The sequence below is a fragment of the Mus pahari genome, chromosome 9, assembly GCF_900095145.1.
Source record: "Mus pahari chromosome 9, PAHARI_EIJ_v1.1, whole genome shotgun sequence".
NCBI classification, from domain to species: domain Eukaryota; kingdom Metazoa; phylum Chordata; class Mammalia; order Rodentia; family Muridae; genus Mus; species Mus pahari.
The window spans coordinates 19331355-19344789 of NC_034598.1; the positions used below are offsets into that span (position 1 = coordinate 19331355).

General features: G+C 40.6%; 1 protein-coding gene across 3 annotated transcripts in view; it reads right to left on the reverse strand.

Annotated features, from left to right (window-relative positions):
* Mcm9 (minichromosome maintenance 9 homologous recombination repair factor) overlaps nucleotides 1–13435 on the reverse strand; it is a 91103-nt gene that overhangs the window by 15395 nt on the left and 62273 nt on the right. For all 3 annotated transcript variants that reach the window (XM_021204973.2, XM_029542133.1, XM_029542134.1), the window contains one exon: nucleotides 11474–11648. In XM_021204973.2, coding sequence (XP_021060632.1) covers nucleotides 11474–11648 — 175 coding nt within the window. The remainder of the gene's footprint in view (nucleotides 1–11473; nucleotides 11649–13435) is intronic.

Sequence of the window (13435 nt, forward strand, 5' to 3'; positions counted from 1 at the left end):
GCTTTGAACTTTTAATGAGTATATTATAATCAACCACTATTTTAAACCCTTTTGTAACTCCCATTTTATGCAACACTTTATCTCTAAGGTAATTTTCTAAAGAACTTTTTGTCTAAGTAGGTATAAAAAGACCAGAGACAAGAAATAAAGTTGCTGGTTTAATGGCTTGACTTGGGGAACTTTGCCCCATCCATTCATTCATTCACCCACTCATCCATCCATCCATCCATCCATCCAAATGTATATACCTGTTTATATATATGTTTTTGTGTAGATGTATGTGTAAGTGTGCATGAATACTTGTGGAGTTGTGAAAGACGGTTGAGTCTGGCCAGAGTGTTGATGTATGAATGTTTGAAAGTATATGTGTCTATACATATTTGCCTGCACACAGCATCTTAATTCTTTTCCAGTCTTTCCTCTCTGGTTCACAAAGAGTTAATCAGTTTATCCAGAGAGGTTTCTGGCTGATTCACCAGAGAAAGGAGCACCAGCAATAAATCTTTTGACTTATCCCCTGTTAGTTTATGATGAGGTGTTAAACAGCTTCTGCCTCAGAGGAACTCAGACAAGCAGGTCAGCTACTTCAGCAAAGTGTCTTACACTTAGGGCAGGTAAACATTTTATTATTATACATCGACCCTAAATATCTCGTAGGACCAAGTCTTACCCCTGCCAATGCTATTCCCCCTCTGCTGCCTAAGAAGAACCAAGAATGAGAAAGAACTGCTGGGGATGGTCCCTGGCAGAGTGTGCTTAATTTAGGTATCAGTTTAAAACTAATTAATCCTCAAAAATGTGCTACATTTACTAATAGCAAAAGTGTGACATTTTTGTCTGTGGATGTGAGCTCTGTGCTTGATAACCATTTTTAGAGTGGGATACCTATGTGCCTCTCGGAAGTCACAGCCCTGTGACATCAGCCAATTTGTGCTACATTTGTTTATTTCCATTCTATTTCCTGGTGTCTCTAGCAATTACTTCATTCTCTGAGGCTGAAAATGTTTGAAAAATTTTTACTTGTGGCAAATGGCCCCAAAAGCTACTCACTGAATAAAACAAAGACAGACAAGTCACTTTAACCAAAATCTCAGCCCCCTTTAAAACTTGGAAGAGATAATTGGATAAGGACAAGACAGAGACCTGGGATCAGGGAGACACCCAAGAATCAATGGAGGTGACCTTAGCCCCTTACATTGGGGATATGGAACCTGAAGAGGCCACCTCCTGTATCCAGACAGCAAACCAGTGAAGCAATAGAGACACCAACCTACCCACAAAACTTTTAACCCCAAATTTATCCTGTCTATAAGAAATGCAGGCACAGGGGAGGGGGCGGTGACTAAGGGAAAGCCAACCAGTCACCGGCTCAACTATTAATGATACTCTGTTGTGCTTGTAGACAGGAGCATGCTGTCCTCTGAGAGGCTCCATCCAGCAGCTGACTCAGATGCAGACACCCATAGGCCAACAGTGGATGGAGCGTGGGGACTCTTATGGAAGAATAGAAGGAAGGATTTTGGCCCATGAGGGGGTAGGAAGTCTACAGGAAGACCAACAGAGTTAACTAACCTGGACCCTTGGGGCTCTTAAGAATGTGAACCACCAACCAAAGAGTATAATGTAGCAGATATGCGACTTGGTTTTCATGTGGGTCCTGAACAATTGGAGTGGGGGCTATCCCCAAAGCTGTTGCCTATACATGGGATATGTTCTACTAGCCGGGTTGTCCTGTCTGGCCTCAGTGGGAGAGGAAGCGCCTAGCCCCCAAGAGACTTGAAGTGTGTGTGAGGGGATACCAGGGGACCTCATCCTCTAGAGGTGAAGGGAAGGTGGGATGGGGAAGGATTGTGGGAAAGAGTGACTGGGAAGGGTACAGTAAGTGGTATGTAAAGTGAATAAGTAAAATTAAATTAAAAAAATATATATAAGGGAAGGTGAAGGGAAAAATAATACTAAGGGTATTTGATTAAAAAAATAAAAAGAAAAGAAAAAAGAGAAAGAAAGAGCTGACCAGGTCTTAAGGATGAATAAAGACAGCTAAGAAATTTGAGGTTTAAAAAAATTATGGGGAAAACCATGTTAAACGCCTTTGCACAATAAAAGTGCAGAAAACTACCTGAATTGCATAAAGTGATTTAGACTATGAAATCTTCTACTTAAATGACATTAACATAGCCTGGCTAAGCAGCTGATGCCACCCCACATCTCTGGCAGCACTGGACATAACTGCTGAGGGACAAAGACAACCCATTTGTACACAGAACAGATACTCAACATTGTGGAGTTCCACCACACGCTACAATAATGAATAGGTTCCAGAGCACCATAGTAAGGAAAATACTATGACTCTATTTACATGAAGCATCTAGAGTAAATAAATTCATGACTACAGAAAGTACAATTTATCAGGCAGTAAAACAGGGACTCAATGAGTTATGATTTTAGTCTGTAAGAGAAAGAGTTTGACAAACAACTGTATAACACCATGACTATATTTCACAATGGATTGTATCCTTAAAACAAGTCAGTAATTTTTATTTTCCATCTTTACACACCCCCAGCAGTGGGAGGTGGGACCCTTGGGAGGTTTCAGGCTAAGATGAGGTTATGAGGGTGGGCCCTCATGTTGGGGTTAGTGTTTGACATAAGCCACACATCACCTAGAGTGTTAATCTGCTGTATGCTAGAGAAGTTAAGTCAGTCTGCTCTGACTAGTGAAACCCTTTCTAATACATCCCAGACCCTCTCAGCATGACAAACACAACAGCAAAAGCGTCAGCCCCCAAGCCAGTTTGAGATGCAACCTTCACATAAAGGTTTCTAGGCTGTCTCACATTTTTCTCTAGGAAGAGAACCCAGCTAAAAAACACAGCTGCTAAGCACAAAGTAGGAATTAAAAAAAATTCCATCAAGCTATGCAAAGTAAGAGCACACTGATGATATTACAATATACAGATGCATGCATACCATATCCACACACATGCAACATGTTCCAAAGCTAGAACAGTACTACATGCTTGTCTCAGCTATTTGAGAATCTGGAGCAGGAGGAGCCCTCAGACCCAAGAGTTTGAGGTTGGTTAGTATGGGTAATGTGGCCATATGACAATGTCTCACCAAAGACTCTGGGTTTAAGCAACGCGATCGATCAAGGAATGAAATTGTTGGTCGTCTTCAATATCTACTGAGAGGCTTCCATCTGGTTACTGACATAACTTAGACTTTTGTAAGCTCTAAACATTCTGAGGGTTTTTTTTAAAAAAATCTTGTTTATATTCTGATTGTAATAAGCCTTTACACTGAAAAATCACTTTGGTTCCTTTGCAATTTCTTAAGCATTACAATGGACATGTATAGGCTATAATATGTCTATGTAGGTATGTGTCCACTTGGAAAAAGAGTATATAATGTTTAGCCTGAACTCAAAAGGCAATTTGGGTAATAAGCAGAGATAAATGGAATAATTAAGTTTATAGTTCTAGTTTTGAAAAGAATTATTACCTTTTACCAGGTATGAAGTGAAATGTTAAAAAATCTGAGAAATTTCCTGTGGCTTTCTAGGCAGGATATAGTCTAACTGAGTGGTCTACACTCTCATCCTTAGGGAGATCATAATCCAAATCAAAATAGTTTCCTAATAAACAACTTAGTCACATGAGAGATGAGAAAGGGAGAAAGCAAAGCCAGGTATCTTCAAGATCCTGAAAACGATGATATAAGAAAGGGACCAATTGTCTCACAGAAAGACCTGCAATGTCGAGAGACAGGGCCAGAACATATGGATGACAGCTGTAGAACAGGGACTACACCGGATGGGATCACATTCCAAAGTGCTCGAACCGAAAAATAAAGACAACAGTCCCACTAAGACCATAATCCAAAGCAACCTGTCCCTTTAGTTTTTAGTAGAATTCATGATTATGTATCCCTTCCCAGGTAGCCGTACCTGCTGCTAATTAATGTTGTGTCTTGCCATACATCTCTAAAATTTTTTTCTAAAGAGTTCTGCATTTGGCATTTACTTAACATTTTGCATCAGGAAGGTTATCAGGGTTCTAGATAGAGGTAATGAATTTAAGATTCTAATAAGCTGAACCCAAAATATTAGGTGATCTATTGTTGAAACAAATCCGGCTTCCTCCAAAGCAATTCAGTGAGAATTATGAAGAATGAACACATGAGTACTATGACCCTGAGCGGAGTATCCACTGGCTCTTACTACCAAGCGGTTGGCAGAGAAACACTGGTCACTGGGCCACGGTTAGCTGCTAACTCAAAAGCACCTTGTGGTGCTGTTACAATGAAATTAAAAACTACAAAGAATCAAGACATAAATAATATAATCACAGCTTGAAAATACCTATCATTTTCTGGAGAAGTTGGAGAATCTACTGCAGAGATGAATGGAGAGTCTGGATACCACTAGCTATATATAACTGTGTCCTTAGAGCCGCTGAAGTCCTAAGGAGAAGAATTCATCAGATGATTCTCTCTGATTGCCTACTTCAGCTAACCAGAACTTGCCTCATGACCCATTCTTGGTACATTCCTTAAGTGATCTTTTATCCTCAATACACTTCTGGACAGGCCCCATGCTGGACCATGCACCAAACTCATAATACCACAATCTTTTCTGTTTTAACAGCTTCTGAGGAAGAGCAGACCAGATGAGAGACCACCATCGGACCCAAGAGATGCTAAGTTACAAACTGCTTAGGGGCCCTGGGCTATTCTGACATGTTTTAATAAGAATGACAGCAGCTATCGGACCTCTTGAAGGTATCCAAAGTGGTTCCATGAAGGGAAGCTCAGCTACTAAGGATAATGAGAGAATAAACTAGGAGTGAATGAACTTTTTGGGCTATGGCGACAATGGATTATACAGCTGTGATTTTACATTTACTTTAACAAACTCCCACCCAAATCATGATACAGACTGGCAGTTTAGTATTAGAAAAATGCAGTAATATTTGCTTCCAGTTTGGTTTTCTGTCAGCTTGACACAAGCTAGAATCATTTGAAAAGAAGGACCCTCGATAGAAAAAATGTTCCCGCCAGATTGGCCTATTGGCATGTCTGCAGAGGACTTTCTTGATTAATGATTGATGTGGTAGAGCCCAGCCCTTTGTGGGTGGTAGCACTCCTGGGCATGAGGTCCTAGGGTGTGTAAGAAAGCAGACTAAGAGAACAGACTGTGCCAGCCATAAGGAACAGGTCAGTGTTCCATGGCCTCTGCTTCAGTTACTGCCTTGAGTTCCAGCTCCACTCTCCTTAACTCAGAGTACAATTGTAAACTGACATAATCCCTTTTCTCAAGTTGTTTTTGTTCACAATGTTTTATCCCAGTAACAGACACTCGACCAAGACAGATGCCAAAACGCCAAGTAGTGGAGCTGGAACGTCAATATAGCCAGGCTAGCTCTGGACTTTCTACTCATTATTCTAGTTAACTCTGGGGGACTTTTGATGTTGGCTTCTGAACTTGCTCTCTCTAGAATATATCATGTTCTGTACTCACTATATAATATAAAACCACATTTTATGTACATATTCTATAGGAAACCAGCCAACAGCTGAATAAGCTATGGTTCAATTTGTAGCTTAGTCCATAATTTATTTTTCCTCATAGGTGGTACATTAAAGGCTATCTTCTAAGAAACCTCATTAGATACTTGATTTCATACATACGTTTTTTTCTTCTTTAAACTTGAAGACTCTCACAATCCTATAGCTAATCTACCCAACTTGTATGTCACTGTGGCCACTGGAAACTCTTTTCTGTACTGTTTGTAAGAATCCTTCTCTAGATTTCCTATCCTTTGATACTAAAGGGTAGTGGTGGCACATCCCTTTCATCCTAGCACTCAGAACACAGAGGTAGGCAGATATTTGTGATGTGAAGGCCAACCTGGTCTACAGAGAGAGTTCCAGGACAGCCAGAGCTATACTGAGAGACCCTGTGTCCAAAAACAAAAACAAAACAAAACAAAAAAACCAAATAAATTGTGTATTTATACATACTGTATTTTGATCAAATTCACCTCATTATCTTTTCTTCTCTCTAAACTCCTTCCCAACAAGTTCTCTTATCACATCTTTTTTATTGATTTTTATTTTTTGAGCTCCTGAGTTTAATGAGTTGCATAGGTGTGGGATCACAACAAGTCTGACAGCATTTTTACATTTGAACATTTCAAAGTAATTGTACAATTATTTCTAATTCTTTTTCTAATTATAGTTCAGAAAGAGCATGGCCAATATATTAAAATAGGTAGCAAAAGTTGATTATATAGCACAAACAATAAAAAGAATAATTACAAAAAATAAAGTATTGATTTCCATGTTCCTATGGAACAATATCAACTTTTTGTATTTAATGAGACCTCAACATTATTCTCCAAACACATTACAGATAACCAAAGAAATTAAATCCATGAAACAAACCCCATAAAACTAAAACTAAAACTAAGACTAAGGCTAAGAAAGAGTGAATACTATGAACATCAATGTACGTGCAAACAGAAAATAGACATTGGAAACCAGCTCACCGACTCTATAGCCCACCCTGGAGTAGAGCCCCCAGGAGTGACTAAATGAAAGGTTCACATGATGGTAGAAAACAGGATACAGTAAACAGACCTAGTCAGAGGCAGCAGGTTCCTGGGGACAAGTTCTATGGGTAATGACTTTTCCTGCACCCCTTCCATGGCCCACTCTCCTGTGCCACGAGGTTACCAGCTCTGCTCTGTCATGCCTTTTGCCAGACTCTTCTGCCCAGCACAGGCCTAGAAACTGTGGAGCTGGAGCCGGCTGACCTGGATGGAAGAATCTGAAGCCTCTAAATGAAGCCAATCCTTCCATGACTGTCTGAGCAATTGTCAACCTGCCTTTCTAAACTCCACAGTATATAATGATTGCAGAACTGATTTTAAGCACAAAAGAACTTCAAAGAAAGTCTGAATATCATTCTTCTTTATTAAGAGAATGATGTTGATACAATTATTATGAAGCTATTTTAGAGACTCAAATGAGTGCAGACTATGGAAAATACTATAAATACCTTCATACACACACTTAAAATAATTTTGGAGAGTCACTAAATAGTATCCCATCTTGGCCAAGAGCATATTGGCTAGATGTCAAAGACATGCACAGCAGTGTAAAGACACTTAGCACATCTAAGCTATACACTTAACGTTGGTTGAGATGGGAGGTTTATGTTATATGTATGTGGTCTTATTTAATAATAAAATACTATACTTCAGTAGCTATAGCTTCTGTCTATTGATGTAAGACAGGCACTGAGTCAGAAGATGACTTCAAGTTAGGACAGTCTTGGTGTCAGAAGCAGACATGGCTGCATAAACATGATCTGCCCAAGCATGGCACCAGTAGACATGCCAACATGGAAGGGAAAAGCTCCCTGAAAAGAACTGTAGGCAACTAAGGATGCTGAGAGCAGGCGCACACCACTTAGTAATCTAAGATCACATGTGCAGCCCTAAGGACACACAAGTAACACAGAGATTAGGCAGATTGTATTCATATATTTAGGTGTGTGTGTGAGTGTACACATGAGTAGGTTGTGGCGAAGAAAGGGAAGAGGGAAATGACGTAATTGTAGTCACAAAAAATAGTAAATAATAAAAGGAAGGCCTTGGCAATTATTTCATGGAGATTTACAGAGACCAAAACCAGTCAAGCCTGTCCCACAAAGCCAAGCACACAGTAGATGAGGCTGCCACTGACACTCACTGTCTTTGAGCCAGGAACTTTTCCTATCTACAATACCCATTTTGACTGTTCTTGGATCTATCTACAGTTCAAATGTGCTTTATTTTAAGTAAGGGTTGTTCATTGCTGCTGTCCATGTTGAGTATTGGTTGCTTCTGGGCGATGAGAAGGGCAGGGATTTTGTAGAAAATTAAAAGAAAAAATAACTTGGGAGGAAAAGTGTTTGGCCTCTTCTTGTAAGTTTTTAATTCAAGTCATTTCTGTGTATGGAAAATGTGAAATCTAATAGTTCAAAGTTGAAGAGATCAAACCCATATTCTATAACTGATCTGTTTTTAAATGAAATTTAAAATTTAAGGTATGAGAAATGTCAAGCCTAACTGAAAATTTCAGGTCAGCATGCACTCACAATAAACACCATGTTCTGAATAAAAACCAGTCACCTCTTGGATGTTTGTCAACATGTGGATCCATCCAGTGGAGAAAACAGACTGCAACACTTTCCTAAATTCGCAGAGCACAGTAATTCCAGCTCTGTTATCATAATGTGATTATAAATATCCTCATTAAGTTCATAAAGAAAAAGAATCCTTTTCAATGTTCAGAAATCTAATATACAATATTTATGTAATTGCATACTATGCAATGTTAGGAACTGTCTCTTAAAATTCATGCTAGCAATAAAATAGTATAAATGACTATGAATCCAGCAATGGTTATGGGGGAGGGGCAGAATACCACCAATGTCACATATGACAGCAAGTGACTAAGAGCCAGTTTAGCTGTAACAGTGAGAGAACACTGATCCTATCAACCTTGATTGCATTAAATCACAACGTTTACATATTTCAATTATTATTTTACATATATGGATGTTTTGCCTGCATGTTTGTCTGTGCATGACCGATGGACCTGATGCCTTGGGGGTCAGTAAAGAGCTTGAGATACCCTGGGTAACTGGGTAAGGGTAGTGATGCTCTCAACCACTTAGCCATCTCTCCAGTCCCTACAAAGTCTTTAAGTAAAATATGCTAAATTACTTTGCAAAGTAAAATTCTTAAATAAAAGTAAAAAGGCCAGATCACTGAAATACTAGTTGTGGCGAGTGCCTCCTCTCAAGGAAGTATTAACACTGGATAGAAGTCAAGCCAATGCAGAAGGACATGAAGGACTTCGTCTTTTTTTTTTTTTTTTTTGGTTTTTGTATAGCCCTGGCTGTCCTGGAACTCACTCTGTAGACCAGACTGGCCTCGAACTCAGAAATCCGCCTGCTTCTGCCTCCTGAGTGCTGGGATTAAAGGCGTGCACCACCACGCCCAGCTGAAGGACTTCATCTTTAAACCATAACAAAAATGCTCTGTATATAACTCTTCCCACAGCCACAGGCAACTACTCACTAAATCACAGTGTTCAAGCTGCTTCTTAAGCAAACTGTGTAATACATACTATGTATCTGGTAGGTAGATTAGAGAAGAAACAATTTTAAAACTGCCTACAAGTATCAACAAAAGGTTCTAATCCTCTAAAATGAGTCCTTTTCTTTTACACAGACAAGAAATCCAAAGGGAAAATTATTCTTTCAACTATTTCCTTTTGGAGACATTGTTTCCCTTGTAACAAGGCGACTCTGGGTAAGTCTCCCTGCGTCTAGGCACCATGCCTTCTTTCAGTCTCTTCTTATGTAGCATTTTTCTAGGTGGGTTTACTAACAAAGCCCAAAGAAAAGCTGTGAGCTACATTCACACATGGTCACTATTCAGGAAGAGCGAGTGCTCAGAAATCTGACAGTAATTTGGGACACAGATTTTAGTTTCCATTTTTTTAAAAGCTTATTTTACACTCCATATTTTATTTCCCCCTCCATCCACCCTCCTTATTGCTCCACACCCCATAACTCCTCCCCATTCCGTCTCCACTTGGATATCCCCCTCTACCTGACCTCTAAACCCCCTGGGGCCTCCAGTCTTTTGAGGGTTAGGTGCATCATCTCTGAATGAACACAGACCGGACAGCCCTCCACTGTATGTGTGTTAGTGTACACCCTGACCTGCTCTCGCCTTAGTTGGTCTTCTCCAGCACCTTACACATGTGGACGGAATCATGTCTTGACATCTTTCACTTTGAATAAGGCTTTTATTCATGTTGGTTCATGTACCTACAGTGTGCTAGGCTGTTCCTGTATTTCATGCTAGCAGTATTTTATTCTACACATGTATCATGGTTTATCCATTATCTGGAAATGAGCCCGAGTTGTTTGCAGTTCAGAAGGATTAAAAATAAAGTTGCTAAAAACTATGCTTGTACAGGTCCTGTTTTTGCAAATCCATATCAAAATGTTTGAGCATATTTATTTCATTTATATAAATTTCTTTTAAAATTAGTTTTAAGTTAGCATACCAAGTCATGAGTTACATTCTTTTAAAATATATGCAACAGTTACTCTTTGATTTAACCCGCTCCTTCCCTCACTGCCTGCCACTCCTGCCGGCCTATGTCCTACCTCGGCTTCCATATCACATGTCTTCCATTTCTCTTTCTTCCCTTCCTTTCTATTCTGGCAAGATTTTTCTCCCTTCCCTCATGAGTAAAAACATGTGGTATTTATCCTTGAGTCTGGCTTATTTTGCTTAACATAATGATTTCCAGTTCTATTCATTTTCCTGTAAATGTCATAACTCATTTTTCATTATGGCTAAATATAATTCCACTGTGTATATGTAGTTTTTTCCATTCATTTACTGATGGACTTCCATTTCCAAAGACTGGTGTGTAGCTGTCTTCACTGTACATGAGTCATTTACATATATACCCAAGGAAGGTCAGTTGGGTCATAGGGGTCTTCATAGTTATCCCTTTTCAACTTGTTTTGGTAAGTCTAGCTTCTGTGCCTTGCTCTGTAAGTTAATCAGCTTATCAAGAGGCTAGAGTCCTGCCTGGAACAGCGTGGAGTCTGCAGACTGCTTTCAGAAGAATTCACATCATAGGAATGTTTCCTACCGGCCTGTAAGAGGAAGCCTGTCTCCCTGGTCTTCTTATGCTTTCTGGTTTCCACGTATAATCCTAGAAGGCATTCCCCTAAATTTATCTCTATTGTACTCTTTAATCTTTCAAAATCCCCATACTTAAGATGCCCTGAAGACACACAGGACTTTTATAGAAAAAAAATAAGTCCAGTCGTGTGGTTTAAGAGCACCATAAATTGCCCTGAACAAGCCAAGTCAGTCTGCTTGGTAGTTTGAACGCGGGTGACCGCCATAAGCCAGTTGATAGGAAGGACGGGGAGGTGTGGCCTTGATGGAGGAGGTGTGTTACCGGGGCAGAGTTCTGAGGTCTCTAAAGCCCACTGCAGGCCCAGTCTTGCTCTCTTTCTCTGCCTGCTGCCAGAGGATCTTGGCTACTTCTCCAACCCCATGCCTGCCTGCACCATGTTCCCTGCCATGACAGTCTAAGCCTCTGAAGTTGTAAGCAAGCCCCCAGCTAAAGGCTGGTGTCTCTTCACAGAAATATAAAAGTAATTAAGGCAGTCTACTTTGATACTTTACTTCTAACCTTTCCTTTTCAAACCAATTCACTTTCATTTCCTTCTGCACGCCTATACTCTTACAGATGCACCTTTGAACTTGAAGATGGTTGATAATCCCTGAGTATATCAACAAGGTTCCCATCTTCTTTGGATTTATACTGAATACTTTTTTTTTTTTTTCTTCCGAAGGCTTTACAGAAGAGAAATGCTTACCCAGCCTTAGCAACACTTATGGTTTGTTGCTCCATTGCTTCATGGATGCTTGTCCTGTCATGTTCTTTGAGGCTGTTAAATTCGTCAATACAGCAGAGACCAGCATCTGCAAGCACCAAGGCCCCAGCCTCTAGATTCCATTCTCCTGAGTCTTTAACAGCTGTCACGGTCAGGCCTGGGGAGACAAGGAAGCTATTTTAGCTCTTATTTTCCAAAGGAAAACACATAGTCAAGGTTCCTATTTGTACTCAAAATGGATAGCACCAGGACACTAAGTCAAAAGACCTCAGAAGTACGCAGGCTGTGTAAACAATCTGTAAGTGTTCTTGCTCGAGTGGAAGGGCATCCTGGGATCTGGAAACCTAGAAACCATACAGCTCTGAAGGGAAAAGGTGTCCCAGTGGAAGGGCATCTTGAGTCACAGTGGCCCAGGAACCACACTTTGAGGTGGGATGATGTCCTAGTAGAAGGGCATCCTGAGACATGGGAGTTCAGGAGCCACATAGCCCTGAGAGGAGGCTCCTTCTCTTGTCTTCTCTTCATAGCTTCTTTTCTTCTTGGCTTCTTCTGACAAAAGAGTGACACCAGGCAGGAAATCTCATGAAAGAGATTTATTGGAGGGTCTAGGGTATGTAGGGACAAATCCAGTGATGGCTGCACTCTGATCCCAGGAGTGGGCAGCAGGGAATTGGACAAAGGGCTGTGCTTATATAGGATTTCTTAGGGGGTGGAAGTTTTAAGGCAGAGGTTTTTAGATTGAGGATTGGTGGGATTTCAAGTCCTGAGCTTGGGGAGCTCAGGGATTGGTGGGGTTTGTGGGAAGCTCAGGGATTGGCAGCTTTTCTTTTCAGCCCCTTTTCCTTGCATTGGACCCATGGGTTAGGGTGGGAAGTCCTTCCCAGCTGCAGCTGGCTTTTGCTGAGGTGCCATCTCTGTGGGGCTGCTGGGGTGTGTGTGGTTGACAGGTCCTTATGATGGCAGTAGGCTGAGGCAGGAAAGGTCTACCATGACAGCTCTTGAAGGGCAGCTTCTGCTGAGGCAAGAAAGGAGATGTGTCACCGTGGACAGCTCTTGTGATGGCTGCAGGCTGAGAAGCCCTGGTGCTGCCATTCTGGACACCTCCTATAGGGGCATCTTACTGAGGTCATAGGTTAGGGTGGGAAGGAGGAGCTGGACACCACTTTGGGTTTTGTGGCATGCCACTTACAGACTACATTCTCTCCCTCTTTGTTTATTATCAAACAACCAGAGGTGAGAAAGGGGAGTGGTTTTGAAAGGGGCAGCATTATTCTCAGAATGCTTCCTGCTAATCCAGGGTGTTCAGGTCCTTGGGGAAAGTTTGATCATTGATCTTAGGATATAATTGGGTGTTGTAGGCTTCTGGCTCTGTAACTAAGGGTCAGTAATCCTGTAATTACAAGTGGTTAAAGGTCTGATTACAAACCTTCTAATTTGTTTTTGGAGAAGTTTAGGTAAGAAGGTAATAAAGCAGAGTAAATTAGCAGGATTTAAAAAAACGAGGAGAGGCTGGTGAGATGGCTCAGTGGGTAAGAGCACCGACTGCTCTTCCAGAGGTCCTGACTTCAATTCCCAGCATCAACATCGTGGCTCACAACCATCTGCAATGGGAATCTGTGTGTCTGCAGATAACACACACACACACACACACACACACACACACACACACACACACACACACACACACACAAACACATGAAACAAAATCATTTTTAAAAAAAGAAAAGGAGGAGAAGGGGGTTAAAAAAGGTAGTATCTAATTCCACATTGGTCTGTCAATGATCACTAGACAGAGGCACAGAGCTGTTTCTTATGTTTTTGGAGATCTGTCTTGAGTGTTCAATTTTATCCTTTCTTTCTTTCTTTCTTTCTTTCTTTCTTTCTTTCTTTCTTTCTTTCTTTCTTTCTTTCTTTCTTTTTTTTTAAAGATTTATTTATTTATTA